Below are 17,502 nucleotides of genomic sequence, written 5' to 3'. Positions count from 1 at the left end.
AATGTCTGATATAAATCTTGGCTCTGTAACTTAAATGCTTGCTCTGTTGAACAGTTTCTTCTAAGGCGAAAGGACAGTTTCATCGCCTTAGAAGAAACTGTTCAACAGAGCAAGCATATATTAAGAAAATTCTTAATAACAATATGACTATTATACGTCACGATAGATACCTTGGCTCTCTACTTCCATCTAAGAGCACTGTTACATTTAGAAAAGCTCAGACTCTTAAACAAAAACTGGCTCCTAGTACTCTCCCTACAGATACAGCTATAACATCCACATCCATATCCTCTGTTGGCAATTGGTTACCACCAAAACCCAAAGGTTTCTTCAAATGTGGAAGAGACAAATGTATAACCTGTCAACATATGGTTCATGGTACTCATACAATCATTTCAAACAGCACCAAAATGGGATTTGATATTAAGAGTTTTATGAATTGCAGATCACAATTTGTCATCTATGTCATCCAATGCAAATGCGGTATCCAATATGTTGGTAGGACTACACGTAGTCTACACCTGAGATTTCTGGAGCATAGAAGAAACATTATTAAAGGCTTTAAACAACATAGCCTTTCGCGACATATGTATAATTGTCAAGCTGGCAAAATGCAAGATATTACTATTACAGCTTTGGAGAAAATTCACCTCACTAAAAGAGGTGGAGATAGATTTAATCTTCTATGTAAACGTGAAGCCTTTTGGATCTTCAATTTAGATACTCTTTCACCAAAAGGTCTCAATGACACGATTGAACTCAATAACTGTTGACACCGATGTGGTTATGGAACCCCAGATCCTAGGTCCCTAGGGGTGGGCCTTCCACCAATTCCACAGGCGTACTGTCCCAGCATGTAGACCTATTGCAAACTCCCTTCTCACACTCCTGATATATATGCGATTCACCATTGGTCAGAACTTACATTTTGAGTTTAAATATATCTCAATGTGGGGGCTGGCTGATGCTGCATCGCTCATGTTCTTTACATTTCACTCATTCACTTTCACCTTCACTATTGTGTTTATTTCCATATTCTTTATATTGCTCTCAAATCTATTTTTATTAAAATACAATGTAATATATATATTTTTTTTTGGTCTCAGCCTCTCTGAATGAGTTATTGGGTCTCCCTATAATTAAATCCATATCTTTGTAATTCATGATGATTTATCACGATCTACCATGTGGATACAGCATGCATTCTTGTATGTTCTGCCCACATATATATTTATATATATATGTATATGTATATATATATTTTACAAATACCCGTGTGTGTTGGGCCGCTGTCGTCTCCAGCATTTTGAGTCTAAATACATCTCACCTTTCTGGGGTTGCCCGCCTAACAATGCACACGTGTACATTTAATAAATCCGTCCATTACCTTCCTTGACAGGTTCGTTTCAGCATTTAGTCCCTCTATTCCTTTTTTTTCCCCCCCTTTCCCCCCCCCTTTCTTCCCTTATCATTTTGTACATACTCCATTAGTGTCCGATGTGTTCCTATGCACATATACGTATGTATATGTGCTAATGGTTTCTTCAGAACATTATGTGTCCAACAGTTTTTCATTATTATTTATTTTGTTTTCACTGCACACACCTGACTTTTTCACCCATTCACACATGCCCACATTCCGATTCTATATATTTTTCCCCCCCTTTTTTCTTGGTCCTTTTTATTATTATTTGATGTAATTTATTTATCTTCTGTCAACCATATTTATTTTTATGTATTTTTTTCACCCTGATTTATTTATCTTTTTATTATTATCATCAATTGCATTACTAATATATTATCATTATTAATATGTTTTAGATTTAGAGATTGATATGTGCATCTTGAATTATTCGAATTCTAATACATATGTAGGCACATGCTTATAGATTCCTTTATACATGTATTTATTTTTAATCAATTCTGTGTATTCCTGCTTTATTAATTTCTATGTAGTTATGTAGACATAGTGATATATGTGTTCATATACATATTATTATAAGCACCGTTTTTAATTCTGCTAAGTTTAATATCGAGTCCTATAAAAGCATATAAATGGAGGATTTTTTTCCCAACAATTAACCACCACATTTTACCACTTTAAATTGAACTAATAAGGATAACACCTGTAACTAATTATCACTACCTTCAACTATAAAACCAACTACAGACAATGGGAACTTCAACCTCTGAAGAAACGGCCAGTCATTAGAGCCGAGAAACGCGTTAGATGTTCCCATTCATATTTCTAAGAACAAGACTCATTTGAGCTTCACTATTTCACTGCACTCAGCTGACTGAGAGGCCGTCTCCGGTGGCGGCTCTCACACGCAGCATCCAGGTACGGCAACGGTGATCAAATACGGTCCCTTACAATCAAGCCCCCTGCCAGATTACATCCGGCGGACACTGTTTCTGAGAGAGACACTGCATATTCAGAAGTAGTGGGCAAGTTCCACAGCCGCTTCACCGTCAGAACCACACTGACACCAATATTGATAGCAGGCCTGTCAGTGCACCTTCAATACTTTAAGCCGGAGGCGGCTCTCACACGCAGCATCCAGGTACGGCAACGCTGATCAAATACGGTCCCTTACAATCAAGCCCCCTGCCAGATTATATCCGGCGGACACTGCTTCTGAGAGAGACACTGCATATTCAGAAGTAGTGGGTGAGTTCCACAGCCGCTTCACCATCAGAACCACACTGACACCAATATTGACAGCCGACCTGTCAGTGCACCTTCAATACTTTTTCCCAGCCGGGATTTATAAGTGGATATACCCCTTACAACCATTCCGCTATCAGGCACTGAAGCTACATCGTGGATTCAGCGGGTAAGCCAGCACTATCCATTATATTGCTGTATACAAGAGTGTGACATTCATACTTTTCCTACTAACTGTGGATTTGAGGATTCATCCTATATCCTTTTTTCACTTTCTAATCTCATGGACTATTTTTCATTTTTGTTATAAGATTTTATAAGACTCCATATAACATCTTTTTCTAAGACTCAGATCTATTTTTTAACTACTTTTATTTTCATTTGTTCTTTATAATCATTGTACTTACCTGTTTTTTATGCTTCTGGGTTATTAAATGTGTATTTATTCATATTGATATCTATATAATTTATGTGCTGCAGTTACAAATCATTTAGCGCTCCCACACTTTGTAAATTCCCTTTTGACCAAGTGTCATGGGCACATTTAAACAGAATTTTTTCATACCAGGGATTCGGTTCGGAATTTACTCATATTTTTAATACTTTTTACCACATGCCAACAGCTTTTCTGTCCGTAAATGCCCTAAACACAAGATCGTTTAATCTTTTTCGTTGCACGAGACAAGGTTGTCCACTATCCCTGCTTTTATTTAATTTGGCACTGGATCTTTAATTTGGCACTGGATCCCCTTATCAGGCTCTGTTGGCGCAAACAGAAATAAAATGTTCTGCATTTGCGGATGATTTGTTGTTATATTTAGCTAACCCAAAACTAGCAATGCCTTACAGGCTAGATTTATTTGAAGCTTTTGAACTCATATCGGGATTCAAAATTAATTACACCAAAACTGTGGCCCTACCCTTTTTTCCTGAGGCCAAATTGGGTTGGCAGGATTCATTTCCATTTAAATGGGCTACTGAAGTTGGCATCACCTATCTGGGTATTAAAATTCCAACTCATCCTGCTAATCTATGTGATATTAATTATCTCCCTCTCCTGTCAAAGACCATCTCGGATTTTAATAGATGGTCCCATCTTCCTTTATCATATCTGGGCAGATGTCACCTATATAAGATGATATGTTTCCACAGATTCCTTTATTTTGCGCAGATGCTTCCAATGATTCCGCCTAAAAGATTTCTGGCAATTTTGAATAAAGCACTGACAAAATTTATATGGGCAGGTAAGCGTCCAAGGATATCCCTATTTAAGCTACAACAAATTATGTCTTGGCCGCAAACTACAGAGTGGCAATGGATTGGATCGGAGGCTCTGACGTTTACATGCAGCGACATATTGAACAATATTTTACTCCTGACTGGAATCTGGTTTCCCTATTACTGTCGAAGCCGGATAATTGGCTGACACAGGATCAGTTTAAAATTAAATCTGCACAACGCCATATTGTGAATGGCAATGAGACGCTATTTTGCGACTGGCCACCCAGTGCCATTTTAGTGAATCTCGCCCATTACGCCCATACGGTGATGCTATTATTTAGCGTTGTGCGATTCCCACGCAATAGAAAGAAGTTAAAAGTCCTCACCACATAAATACAGACAGTCACTAAAACATATAAAATGATCAACCCTGCAAAACACGTACAATGGTGTACTCCACAAACACGTAGTCGCACAATGCTAACTAGCGTCTTTTCTCAATTCCCCAATAATTACACACTGCACACTTACATAAAAATGGTTCCCTAGCATTAAAGTGTAATATTCAAGGTTTATTCAGTATTATTAATGCTGTGAAATAAATGTAATTTGATATGGTGTTGTACTGATCCACTGTGTCTTTGCAGATTTCCGGTACCATCGGTGAGAAGATCGCAACATGTGTCTGCAAACTATGGACCATAGAGAGTTAAACATTAAAATGTACCCTGTAATGTAACCTGCTTAGATTTATTATGTAGCGGGAAAAAGGACACAAAGGGCTGTTGGAGGCTGGATTGTGTCCATACGAACTGACCTATGAACTATACTGTAACAGAAGAACCAGGAAGAAGAACCAATGGAATCATGCCAATCTGTTCTATTGTATTGCCTATCCCTGTAAGAGTATATATGTGGGCTCTCTAAACCTGGATGCCAGTCTTCTTGCTTTGCTGTTGACGGAGGTTTCTACTTTGATGCCGGTATCTGGGTCCAGAGCGCGTGCATATGTAACAACTGTACCTTGGGTCTGTATGATTTATTTGCGCTAATTGTATTTAGATCACAGCGTGTAACCATCTGTTTTTGTATTGAATAATAACTTTTTGTGCTTTGGAACTACACTCAAAGTCTGAAAGCATTTATTTCTTGTGCGACTCATAACGCTAAATAGCAACAATTTTAGAAGGTATAGAGAGGCAGGAATCGATATTACACACTCCTCAAACATCTATCCCTGCTTCACTTAAAGATAATATTTTGCTGTATTCCACGTGTATGGCGATTAACTAGGTCTAGTGTAAAAGTGTCCAAAACTAACTCTATTTTTCTGCCATTATGGGAGAACCCATGCTTTCCACCTGGCCAGAATTCACCTATTTTTAAAACATGGCACGCTGCTGGACTGTGTTATGTTTATCAATTTTTGAATATGGAAGATTTAACTCCAATTTCTAGATCGCAACTACAAGATAGATTTCCCTCCCTTTCTATTCCATTATTTCAATATTTACAAGCTGTCAGCTATGCGCAAACTTCCTTAAGGAGTCAAAATTTTAAGTTAGATCAGCTATGTTTGCTTGATAGGATATTATTTTATAAGCCTAAAGACCCCCTCACTACTTGCACCATATATATATACACATTTCCGCCCTAAGCTTGATTTGGAAACTGGTTCAGTAGGTTTGTTCAAATGGGAGGAGGTGTTCCCTGATCTTACCATGACAAACATGCTAGAAGCCTATATGAGGCTCAATAAACTTTTAGTTTCAACATCATATATGGAAATGCAGATAAAAATACTTCATAGGGCATATTTTACCCCAAAACTAATATTTGTTATAGGGAAAGCGCAAGATTCAAACTGTTACAAATGTGGAACCCCCGATGTAGATATTATGCACTGTTTGTGGTCTTGTTCTCAAGTCCAGTCATTTTGGAAATCTCTCCAAACTTATATTAATACTATTTTGGAAATAGAGTTTACGATTACTAGGGAATGGGCTTTTTGGTACATATATCCAACCTATATGGAAGGTAGATTAACAATAGGTAATCGCGTTCTACTTATTAAATTGGCAGCTGCTGCAAAAAAAAACTATCCTGTCACATTGGATCTCAGAACCTATCCCTATACACTTATTTCATACCAAATTTTCTTTCTTATTCTTTATGGATTGGACCGAAACTTCTTTACATAAAGAAAAAATTACAGGAATGTTTTTTGATGTTTGGCTCCCATATGTCCCCACATTTTCAGATGTTATAAAGGATGCATTGAGAAAATGTTTCAGTTTAACAACCTGGTAAAATGTGGAAGTTTTGTCCACAGGTGTACCATTCTAATGGATATAATGGGTTACTATGGGCCATATTGAATTTGAGGCGTTAAGTCCGGATTTGCAGTAATTTACCTCCGATGACGTCATTATCACCTGTTGTAGTTTTACCCCGTATTCAATTTGAAAGATCAAAGCAATGTAATAGGCGGTAAAGTATCGGCTATGAATGGCAGGCGTTAAAAAGTGCAGAATTGGGGTTTTGGGGTGCAACATTTCGGGAACCCCCGTGCAGCCTTCAGACAGTCCCCCAAAGGTAATCTATGTAAAAAAAATAAAAAAATTAAGGACACCCCAAAAATTTACTTTGAAAAAGGGGGCAAAAAAAAGTTGGGGTACAAACTTAAAAAATAGCGAACTTGACTCTGGGGGGTCCCCAAGTATGCACCAAGTGTTTTTTTGATTGCAGGTGTTTGCGGCAGGTGGGTTTTTTACATTTTTTTAAGTAACTTTAGCAACTTTAAAATATGCTGAACCCCATTTTCAAGTACCGAAATTAGATGGGCATAGTTGTTTTGCCCTAAAAAAAACTTCTAAATGCTCTTCTGCATCACCTTATTCAAAGCCGCATTTATGCACCTGCCGCAGCTATTAGAAACCCTGACTTCCTTCAGAAGTTAAAAATGGGGGCATCCTCTGTCCTCCCCTATGTCTACACTTCTTTAGGGAGGTCCCTAGAATATTTCCCGAAAATTCCCATTCTGTTTAACCTGTAAAAAAACGGGGTAAAAGTGTACAAAAAAAATGACATAAGGTCCGCCCCCAAAAGCCAAACCAGCCCCAGGCATTCCAGCCAGTGGTGGTTTCTAAAAATATGGGGAACAGAAAGTGTAGGGCTCCACCGTATTTTAGAAACCAACCCAAGGCTCCAGGGACCAGTTCTGGTTTCAAAAATAGGGGTAAAAAAAAACGTGGTGATCCCCCATATTTAAGATCAGCACCAGACCCAATCACCGGGGCTCCAGGTCCAAAGCATTACACCCCAAGTCGGTCAGCGCAAGCTGGTGATCTCGGGGGAGTCCCCCCTCTCCCGAGCACCACAGGCTTACGCTGAAGCCTGGGGCTCATCCCCATACCCCTGGAGTGGTGGGTATGGGGGTAATAGGGGGGCCAAATAATGTAACACTATTGTACTTTACAGTGGAACTACAAGTGCCAGCATGCCTGCCATTTTGCACTTGTGGAACAACAAGTGCCAGCAGACATGCGGCACCTGTAACTTCACTGTAAAATAAATAGTTAAAAAAAGACAAAACACACACACCGTGACAGTATAACAGTATAACTTTATTACACACACCTACCCATTCACACATACTTACCTATACCAGATGTATCTGTCCCCTTGTCCAGTAGGATATCCTTAATACATGGCTCTGCAAAGAAAAAATCATACTCACCTATATCCTGGCGCTGGTCTTTGCTGTAATCCAGGTACTTGGCAAAACAAAAAAACGAGTATACACGACCCACGCAACAGCTATCAGAATGTGTTTTGCCACACATACTCATAGCTCCCGAATGCCAGCTGACGAAACATACACGAAGCTGGCAGTCCCGAGAGCCAATCAGCGGCCGCGCTGACTGTAGAGCGGCCGCTGATTGGCTCCGGCTACTGACAGTTCCCACGTTTTTTTAACCCTATATTTAAAACCAGAACTGGTCCCTGCAGCCTTGGGTTGGTATCTAAAATATGGTGGAACCCTACACTTTTTGTTCCCCATATTTTTAGAAACCACCACTGGCTGGCAAGCCTGGGGCTGGTTTGGCTTTTGGGGGGGACCTTATGTCAATTTTTTTTAAAATTTTTACTTCTTTTTTTTACAGGTACAACACAATGGGAATTTTCGGGAAATATGCTAGGGACCCCCCTAGAGATGTGTAGACATGGGGGATCACTATTGGTACCCCCATTTTTAACTCCTGAAGGAAGTCGGGGTTTCAAATAGCAATAATAGTATTCCAGTTAATGTTATGCCCCATAGCAGTGCCCTAGTTTATTTAATGACCCATAGTACCGTAGTTCATTTTATGCCCCATAGTAGTGCCCTAGTTCATTTTGATGTCCCATAGTAGTGCACTAGTTCATTTTGATGTCCCATAGTAGTGCCCTAGTTCATTTCTATTGCCATAGTAGTGCACTAGTTCATTAAATATTCCATAGTAGTGCCCTAGCTTATTTAATGTTCCATAGTAGTTCCCTAGCTTATTTAATGTTCCATAGTAGTGCCCTAGTTCACAATATGCCACATTGTAATGTTGCCAGTACACATTATGCCACATAGTGCCCCCAATTTACATTATGCCATAGTGTCCCCAGTACATATTATGTCACATTGAAGTGTCCTCAGTGTCACAGTGCGCCGGACACCGGCTACCACTTACCGAGGTCCGGCAGCACTGGAATCTGCGGCGGGCAGCAGGCGGGGAGTCCCCAGCGCCTGCTGCCGTGACGTCCGCTCTGGTTCCCCCTCATGCCGGCTGGAAGTGCAGGTGGCCGCGGCTCTCCTAGGAGTGCACACACCATCCTGCAAAGAAATTTAAAGGGACAGCTTCGCCAAACGTATACACACATGTATATATATATATATATATATATATATATACATACGGATCATAATATGGATTTCTGACTCCAGCGTGAGTGGCTTTCTCCCTCCACTTATTCCGGCTACCAAAGTGTTGCTCCCGCTAGACGCTGCTCCACCATCACCTTCGGTGGTTGTCTTATTCCACCAAACGGGGAGCGTAATACACTGAGGATTTCCCCCACCACTGCTACTCTGTCCGGGGATTGATATCTGTGCAGGTGGTGAGCTGAGCTTACATCGGGGAGGTTGAGATTTATGCCAGTTTGTCAGACACATTGTTGCTTTTGAGTGACCATTAATATTGGAATCCTTTCCGTCAATTATTATGATGTAGATTTTTTCCTACGGAGCACATTAAGTGGACTATATGTTGCCATTGGAACATCTGACTTTTATGTATAGAATTTTTGGCCTTAATTGCTATATGCTTGTTTTTTATGTTTCTATATGATATTTAAAATATATATGTGTAATTAATTATATCAATGAAATAATTGTTTAAGATCTCCCTACGTGCCTTTATGGTCTTTTAATATTATTGATTATTTAGTATCTCCAGAATACTATTTGGGAGTTGCTGTTAGGATAAACATCTGTTACATTAGTTTTGTTATTGTGCCTGATTCAGATTTTTAGGATCTGTTGGTTGTAGCATTAACAAAATGCCCACATTACAAATGCAACTGTTTACAGAGCTGTATGCAACTCAGAATCAGGCCTTGTAAGCTTAGAAGTCAAGTACCTTTCCTTTTTATAAAGCAAATGAATAAAAACATTTGAAGATTCATCTATGTATCTATCTATCTATCTCATATCTATCTATCTCATATCTATCTATCTCATATCTATCTATCTATCTATCTATCTATCTATCTATCCAGAGCCGGCCCTAGCTAAATGTGGTATCCTGAAAAGGGGTGTGGCCTCACGGAAGGGGCCCTCACCCAGAACAGCACCCCCCTATCCCAACACAGCATAGTGTCAGTACCCACCACCCCTATCCCAGCAGTGAGCACCACAGCACCCAGGCCCTCTCCCAGTTCCAAACTTGCTTTGCTTGAGCGTAGCCTGCAGAGCCGTCCGACTCAAGGTACAGCAAGTTGCGGATGGCAGACCTGCTTTTCACGTCTCAGGCTGGCAGGCCGCAGCTATGTGTGATGATTGCTGGAGGCGGAGCCCAGAGCCGTGAGGTGTGACTCACTACTCCGAGCTCCACAAAGGCCCATGATGCAGCAACCCTCCCGCTACCATTTACTTACTGTCCTGAATGAGCCTCTGCCCATGCGCAGAAGCTCATTCTGATAGTGTGATGCCCCAGAGCCAACCCAGCGCTAACCACTAGCTGCTGTCCAGGTGCCCCACCCCCACAAATTTTCGCCGGCTGTTCTGCCGCTGCCCGCTCACTGTTTGCTGCTGCCAGGCCCGATCGGAGCTGTCAGATGAGCTCCGATCATGGACACTGCACAGTGGCAGTAGCAGCTCCCAGAGTATCTGCCCAGCCGGCAGCAGGTGCCCTGGTCGTGCCTACACAAACCTCCACTGGCCCTAGGTGGGCTTGGATGCCGCGTATTTGGCGTGCACAAACTAATGAAAAAGTTTACTTGGGGGTATTGTTAGGCCACTTTTTTTAACACTCAAAAATGTAATTATTGGGCCAATTAAACGAATTGAAAACGTCTAAATGCCTAATTAGTCATTAGGGGGTTGTCTAAGGGGTGCTGTACTGTGTCCTGACATTTTTACCTTATAATAAAGACTTTCCCTACCATCTCAACCCCAGGGAGGGGCGAGTTTGGAATTGGATTGCAACTGCACTTCGCAGTGTGTTTGCCGTGAAAACAACTCGCATAACCCAATTTACACCTAATTGGATTGACCTCTATCTATCTATCTATCTATCTATCTATCTATCTATCTAGCTAACTAACTGGTCAAAAGTTTTAAAACAATCTAATTTTCCAGTTTTTCTTGAAATGTGAGCAATTCAAGTCCAGGGAATAACCAGAAATAGTACAAAGGTAAATGGAAAACTGCTAGAGGTTTACATAAAGTTTAGGGAGTAAATTTACTAAGATTCAAGTTTGGTCGAGTTTTTTTTTTTTAATCTCGATTTGCATTGCCGAATCTCGGGGGATTTTCCCGTTTTTCATCTCGTAAATTTACTAAAAAGTGAGCTTAGCTGAAAGTGAGTTGGCCGATGGTGAAGCAGATCGAGATATCTCCCCCAAGTAGCAAGTTTAGATGAGATTACTGAGATTGCAGTGTTTTCTCTCTGCAAAACTCTCCCGAGCTAGCAGCCTGCACATATCAGTGAGATATGTGAAGGCTGCTTGTATCTTATACCTGTTAAAAAAGGGTTAAATCTTAAAAAAAAATAACATAGGGTACCTCCCCAAAAGCATAACCAGCCCCGGTCAGCCAGTCCTGGTTCCAAAAATGACAGGGAACAAAACAAGTAGGGTTCCCCCATAATTTAGGAACCAGCACCTGGCTGCAGGACCAGTGCTGGTTTTAAAAAATTGCATAGGGGTCCCCCTATATTTAAAACCAGCACCGAACCCAAACCAGCCGTGGTGCAATGCCACAGCCAGGAGACCCTATTCCCGGATCTCCATGGCCAAAGCATTCTCACCCCAAGCCAGTCAGGATAAGCCAGAGATCTCAGGGGAGGTGGGGACCCCCCAAAAAGGGGACCCCCTCTCCCGAAACCCCAGGCTTGGTTGCTATGGGCAACATCTCCAATTCTAAAAACTCTCACTTTAGTAAATATACCCCATCTGTCTATCTATGAAGGATCTGTATCATGTTTTAAGAGTATTTTCTTATATTTTCCTATGTGTTCACCATGGATATTACATACATACCAGATCACCTACAAACATGGATGATACATATAAAAATACAGTGCAACTAATGGTTACATATTAAATTTGTATCTGAGAAATAAACTGTTCTTTATACAAACGCTATGACTATTTCAGAACAAGTGCATACTTCGAATAGAAACTGACAAATATCACATGATTCATCCAGATAATTCCAGATATTGGCGAAAACAAATTTATATATTTACACAATGCACAGTAACTGACTGCAGATTACATGATACATAAACCCACAATACTTGTTTTAATACAAGTAAAAGTAACAAAAGCGAATAACCAGCAAACAGAATAGAAACAAAAATATGCCTCGCCTGCAGAATTTTGGCTTTGAAATAATGCAGTACAACAAGAACTGCTCATAACAATTGTTTATTACGACTTTCCTGTACAGTACAAGCACTCCTCTGTTCTGGAACTGTCCTTTCAACATATACTGTTCATTTGTTACTGGACAAATACAGAAATAGCTCTATGTTGTAGTGTGCAATCTGTCACTGTACAAGTGGAAAAAAACACTTATTTATAGCAATGCCAATTTCACACTTTTGGTAGAAGACATAGAAATGTACACACACATATTGCAAATATGGATTACTGCCTAGCTCTAGTGTTGCAAACATTACCTAGCTGCTAAAATTGAAAAGGTTCAGATACTGTATGCTGATGTCAGTCAGTTTGAATGTACAGTACAAAAACTATTCAAGATATGGTCATTTAAACCTGCTGATATCAGGCCGTTTCTGCACTGGTAAGGGCAGAATTGTGTGCCTTTCTGCACTACACGATGAAAAAACAGAAGGATCTTTGATTTTGATAGCTTTGGGTCCTGTTATATACGGTCTCCTAGAAAGTGTACCTAACCAAAGTGTTACCCTAGGTAGGGAATAATATTTGCAAAATAGACTCCATGTGGCTAGAGCAGAGTTTACGCAAGTCACTTTTGCAAATGTGTCTTGCGTGTTTTCGCACTGTGCATTCTCAGGAGCTGAACATACGCAACTATGGCCGGTGCTGAGCTGTACGCTACTCAGTTGCATCTCCACTTGCGACTGAGGGGCAGTAACTGGGTGGTAACTGGTGTACACACCAAGTTTAGCAAACGATTGTTGCGGTCATGTCAAAGTAATTGAGGGCTATGCAGAGTTGTAATTACATCTATTTGAGAATTTTTTGGGATAGGACTGGTGCAAGTGCGCACTAATATGATGACGGTATCAAACCAAGCGTACAGTGGGGGGCGGTCCGGCTACAGAGGTGTATACAAGACAGCATATGGGACATACAGGCATATAGCTCCCTGAACGCAATGCGGGAGGAATTGCGGCCAACTAGCTTTTTGCTCTGCATCAGCCCCTATGTATTTATTATACTGCCTGCATGTCACTTACAATCAAACACACAATTATAACTGTTAGTTATTAAATAGAGTTACTTACCTCTCAGCTGTCCCACTCTCTGCAGATAGTAATGTCTATACAATCGCTCAGATCTTGTTCTCCCTGTCTCTCCTCTCTCAGGCTGGCAAAGTGTCAGTTTCAAGCCCGGCACCACCTTCAGTGACTACACAGCAGTCTTATGACTGCTGACTGTTTACATGCAGCTGCTTGCAAATGATCTAGCTTTCCAGGACTGCTGGGATGTGTAGTTTCACAGTCCTTTCTCTAATTAAAATAGAAGGGGCATGGGAAAGTATATTTAAAACACATCTAATGACTACAAATAACAAATTACATGAAATAAACAAATTATATATACATTATTTTTGAAAACTAATTATATTGCTGGAAAGTGACTCAGATGTTAACATTGGGCCTGATTCAGAGACGGATGCAATGGCGATTTTTACGCAGATCAATCGATTGTTTGCAATTGCACATGTGAATAAGCTTCACTGCACACACACTGCGATTGTCTTGTGATTCTGCACAGAGGATCCATTCGCAAAGTGAGTGACAGGTAGTCAGTGTTTGGGGGTGGTAACGGGGGTGATCAATAAAACGCAGAAGTGTCTGACCGTTTAAACGCCGTTACATGAGTGTGCATAACTTAGCACTTGCAGTCTCCTATGTAACATGAGAGCCCTCTGCGTATCAGGGGAGCTGCCGAGTCTGCGGCTGATCAAACCTGCTGCAAGGGCAAGATGTCCGCTCGATGTGCGTCAATATTACCGATATTTACTAAGGTAAGCGTCGTAGTACACATATGGGAAGGCAGCTGTGGGCGTCCTAATGCTCGGGTAGGCTTTGGAACTATCAGCATATTTTCACAGCTGCGTTCCATGCAAATTCGCAGCTGTGATCGCATTAGCGTCCATCTCTGAATCAGGCTCATTATTATTATCTTTTTTTATAACACTAACATATTCTGCAGCTTTGAACAATTAGGAGACAAAGGGATGCATCTGTTAAAACAGATGCATCTCCCAATATTGAACCGATTGCGCATGCGTCTGCATCAGAAAACATGGCGTGCGGATGCATTGTGCAATGTGTTACTTGGATTCAAATGGATGTGACTGTCTCATCTTGCTTATTGCACCGATATTCTGCATAGAACCTCATGCTTGCAATCGTGTGTGGATTCAAATGTATGTGACTGTCTCATCTTGCTTATTGCACCGATATTTTGCATAGAACCTCATGCTTGCAATCATGTGTGGATTCAAATGTATGTGACTATCTCATCTTGCTTATTGCACCGATATTCTGCATAGAACCTCATGCTTGCAATCGTGTGTGGATTCAAATGTATGTGACTGTCTCATCTTGCTTATTGCACCGATATTCTGCATAGAACCTCATGCTTGCAATCGTGTGTGGATTCAAATGTATGTGACTGTATCTCTTGCATAGTTTTTTTTTTTTTCTCTTCCTGTATAGTCTGTATTGGTCAGTGAAGCATAGTTTATGGTATATATCTGGCCTGGTTTTTGCTCCAACTCAGAGCAAGTTATCTCCTTTGATCAGCAAGCCAATTGAGTCAGTTGTAGCCTGTCTTAATCAAGGGATACCACTCCTTATATTCAGTCTAGGGGCAGCTGGGGCTGTTTGCAGCTGGGGTTAAAAACACCAAGTGTTAAATGCACGAAGTGTGATTACATAACAGTTAATCAAACAGTTGAACAAACATTGACCAACATCTAAGGTAATTTCAGATTAAGATACCGATTACTTTAAAATTTGTCTAAAAAAAACAAACCTAAAACTCACCATGTACTACACATTTCTTTTTTTCAACTCCCTCCTTTGTATTTTCTCTAAGGATATAACATCCCTAACTCTCCCTGCATCTCCCCTCTCTGGGCACACTGCCCCCCTATTGAGTCACTCACCTCCTCTAAAAACTAATGAGATTTCTTTTCATCAAAAATTGACTATTACAGCCTCATTGTGTCACTATAAAAAAATTTTACACACCTACAACTATATCTACTTCTCCATTCTTCTGCTTTTATTATCTGGTGACATATCACCAAATCCAGGCCCCACACACGGACAGCGGATATACTATGGAATAAATATCCTGCAAACCTCACATGTCTCCCATCACTCTCCAAATCAATAAATGTGCCTTATAGAATTCACACTTGATCACAACTTATTATTTTACATCTGACCATCTCTTTACAATAACTACTTTTACCAATTTCTACATTTACCTGAGACTGCTGGTTTATACGTTAACCAAACTCTCTAAATAGCCCTTCATGAAGTGGCTTCAGCTACCCGTCAGACTTCACGTAAACTGATATAACAGCCATGGCTTTCCACAGACACCTACAAATACTGCCTCTTAAAGTAGAATGTCAGTGGCATAAATCTTAATTCAAATGACTTCCACACATACTGTAAAATAGGAATCCACCCATCTGTCATCCTAACCCTCTGTCCCATGCTCACTGTCTACCCCATCCATGTCACCCCTGTCTGTTTGCCCATCCCCTCTAGAATGTAAGCTCTCACGAGCAGGGCCCTCTTTCCTCTTGTGCTTATCCTTTCTTTACTTATATTATCTGCTCTATACTCAAAAGCACCTAACCCGTGACTTTTGCCATCCTGCTTCTGTTGCAGCAGTGTTTATATACCATGTACTTGTATTGCATTGCCTTAAACTGTATGACACTGTTTTCTTGTTCTGCTCAACTGTCTATGTACTATATCTATGTACTATGTTTGTGCACTATGTTTATGTACTATGTAAGGCGCTGCGGAACCCTTGTGGCACCATATAAATAAAGGATAATAATAATAATGTGTCTACAGTAGCAAATACGTGCATCCACGTCGCATTCTGTGTGAATGAAGTTGGCATTTCTAGGCTTTGTTTTTTTTAAGTTAAAGAAGAAAGAAAAAAGTGTTTGTCTAAATATATGGCGCACATAGGACATTAATTGACATAAAAGATAAATCTTTATTAGGTATACATTAAAAATTGGTGCAAATAGCACCAAGATCAGCGAAATATCAATAAAAAGAAAGTGATATATTGTGACAATTGTGAAAAGTGTCTGTGAAAATATTTATATTGAAATAAAAATAATAAAAATTACCCCACCATGTGTCTCCTTTTATTATTATATTATACCTATCAACGTAATATACAATGATATTCCAGTCTTATAATCACAATATTATTGATTGAGGCTCTTGAGTGGCAACCAGAGGAAAAAGGGGAAGAAAGAAAATTGTGAGGGAGACTGTATCTACATACAACAGAGGATGTGCTCCTATATCAATGTGAGGGCCTTATTGGATGACGGGGGTACCCTTCTATCCAATAATATCACCCATAATAACAGGTTTCCACTGCGCAGTCTCTCAGAAATTGTAATTTAATTAAATGGACAATAAATGGTCTTGTTCCCCTTGATAAAATGCACTTAATCTTTGGTGTGAGTAGTTTGTTTTTATGGATCTTTACCAAACACTATATTAATAGTCCATCATTAAGTTAATACATTCTCTCTTTATAACAATAATTTATCATATTTGATGGTACTATTATATAAATAAATGAAGTATCGATCCTTTACAAAAATTAATTGGGGAATTCGTAATCGATGTTGATAATCCCCTATTGGTTAGTTAGCCATCAGTAAAATGCCAATTGTATGTCCGCCTATCTATTGGTAGCAGAGCGACTATCGATTATTATATTTAGTTCTATTATTTATTAGTTCCCCATTCATGTGATACATATTATAATAAATAAATCATTCACATATATTATTTATTCCATTCCATATAATATATGTGAATGATTTATTCTTGAACAAGTCTACCCTTTCCCTGAGAGAAAGTTTAAATTTCCTCCAACATATTACCTTCCGGGATGCATCATCCAGCTTCCTCTCGCAATTTAAGGTGGCATAATATCCGTGATTGAAGCGTATGCCTAAGATTTTTATCAGTGGACTGGCTCTGGGGAGGCTGCCCGTAAGATGGAATTCTCCACCTTCTGCCCCCATCCAGAAAGCTTCAGATTTTTCCTGGTTTATCCTGGAGCAGGAAGCTTCAGAATATTCCAAGATGAGTTGTTCCTCCCGACATGCCTCTGCCATTGATCAAAAAGACACAACAGACTGGCGCTGGCCTCAACAAGAAAGGATAGGCTGTAAATAATAAATAAATCGGACTGATGCTCCAAAACCAGGATAAGTTATGCCAAACCTACTGTATAAGTACAGAAGGCACCAAAGAAAGTAGAATAAAGTAGTGCTGTACGAGTAATTTAATACATAATTAGTAGATTTAATACCATAATTATTATGGAATGAATGAGGGCCATAATCACCTCAA

The 17,502-nt window shown here is 39.9% G+C and overlaps 1 protein-coding gene across 2 annotated transcripts in view; it reads right to left on the bottom strand.

The window, feature by feature from the left end:
- The window catches only part of PLEKHB2 (pleckstrin homology domain containing B2), a 59,972-nt gene extending 46,711 nt beyond the window's left edge, over positions 1–13,261 (bottom strand). The window contains exons 1-2 of one of the 2 annotated variants that reach the window (XM_088458206.1): positions 13,141–13,219; positions 8,614–8,756 (exon numbers count right to left, since the gene is read on the bottom strand). In XM_088458206.1, the coding sequence (XP_088314332.1) occupies positions 8,614–8,755 (142 nt within the window). In that variant the 5' untranslated portion in view covers position 8,756; positions 13,141–13,219. Of the gene's footprint in view, positions 1–8,613; positions 8,757–13,140 lie in introns of both variants that reach the window. The other variant, XM_088458208.1, reaches the window with a different exon arrangement.
- Between the last annotated feature and the right edge of the window lie 4,241 nt (positions 13,262–17,502).

The sequence above is a fragment of the Taudactylus pleione genome, unplaced genomic scaffold, assembly GCF_031769625.1.
Source record: "Taudactylus pleione unplaced genomic scaffold, aTauple2 ptg000815l, whole genome shotgun sequence".
Taxonomy (NCBI): domain Eukaryota; kingdom Metazoa; phylum Chordata; class Amphibia; order Anura; family Myobatrachidae; genus Taudactylus; species Taudactylus pleione.
Note: the sequence above shows the minus strand (reverse complement) of the source record. Positions and strands in the feature narration are given on the sequence as shown.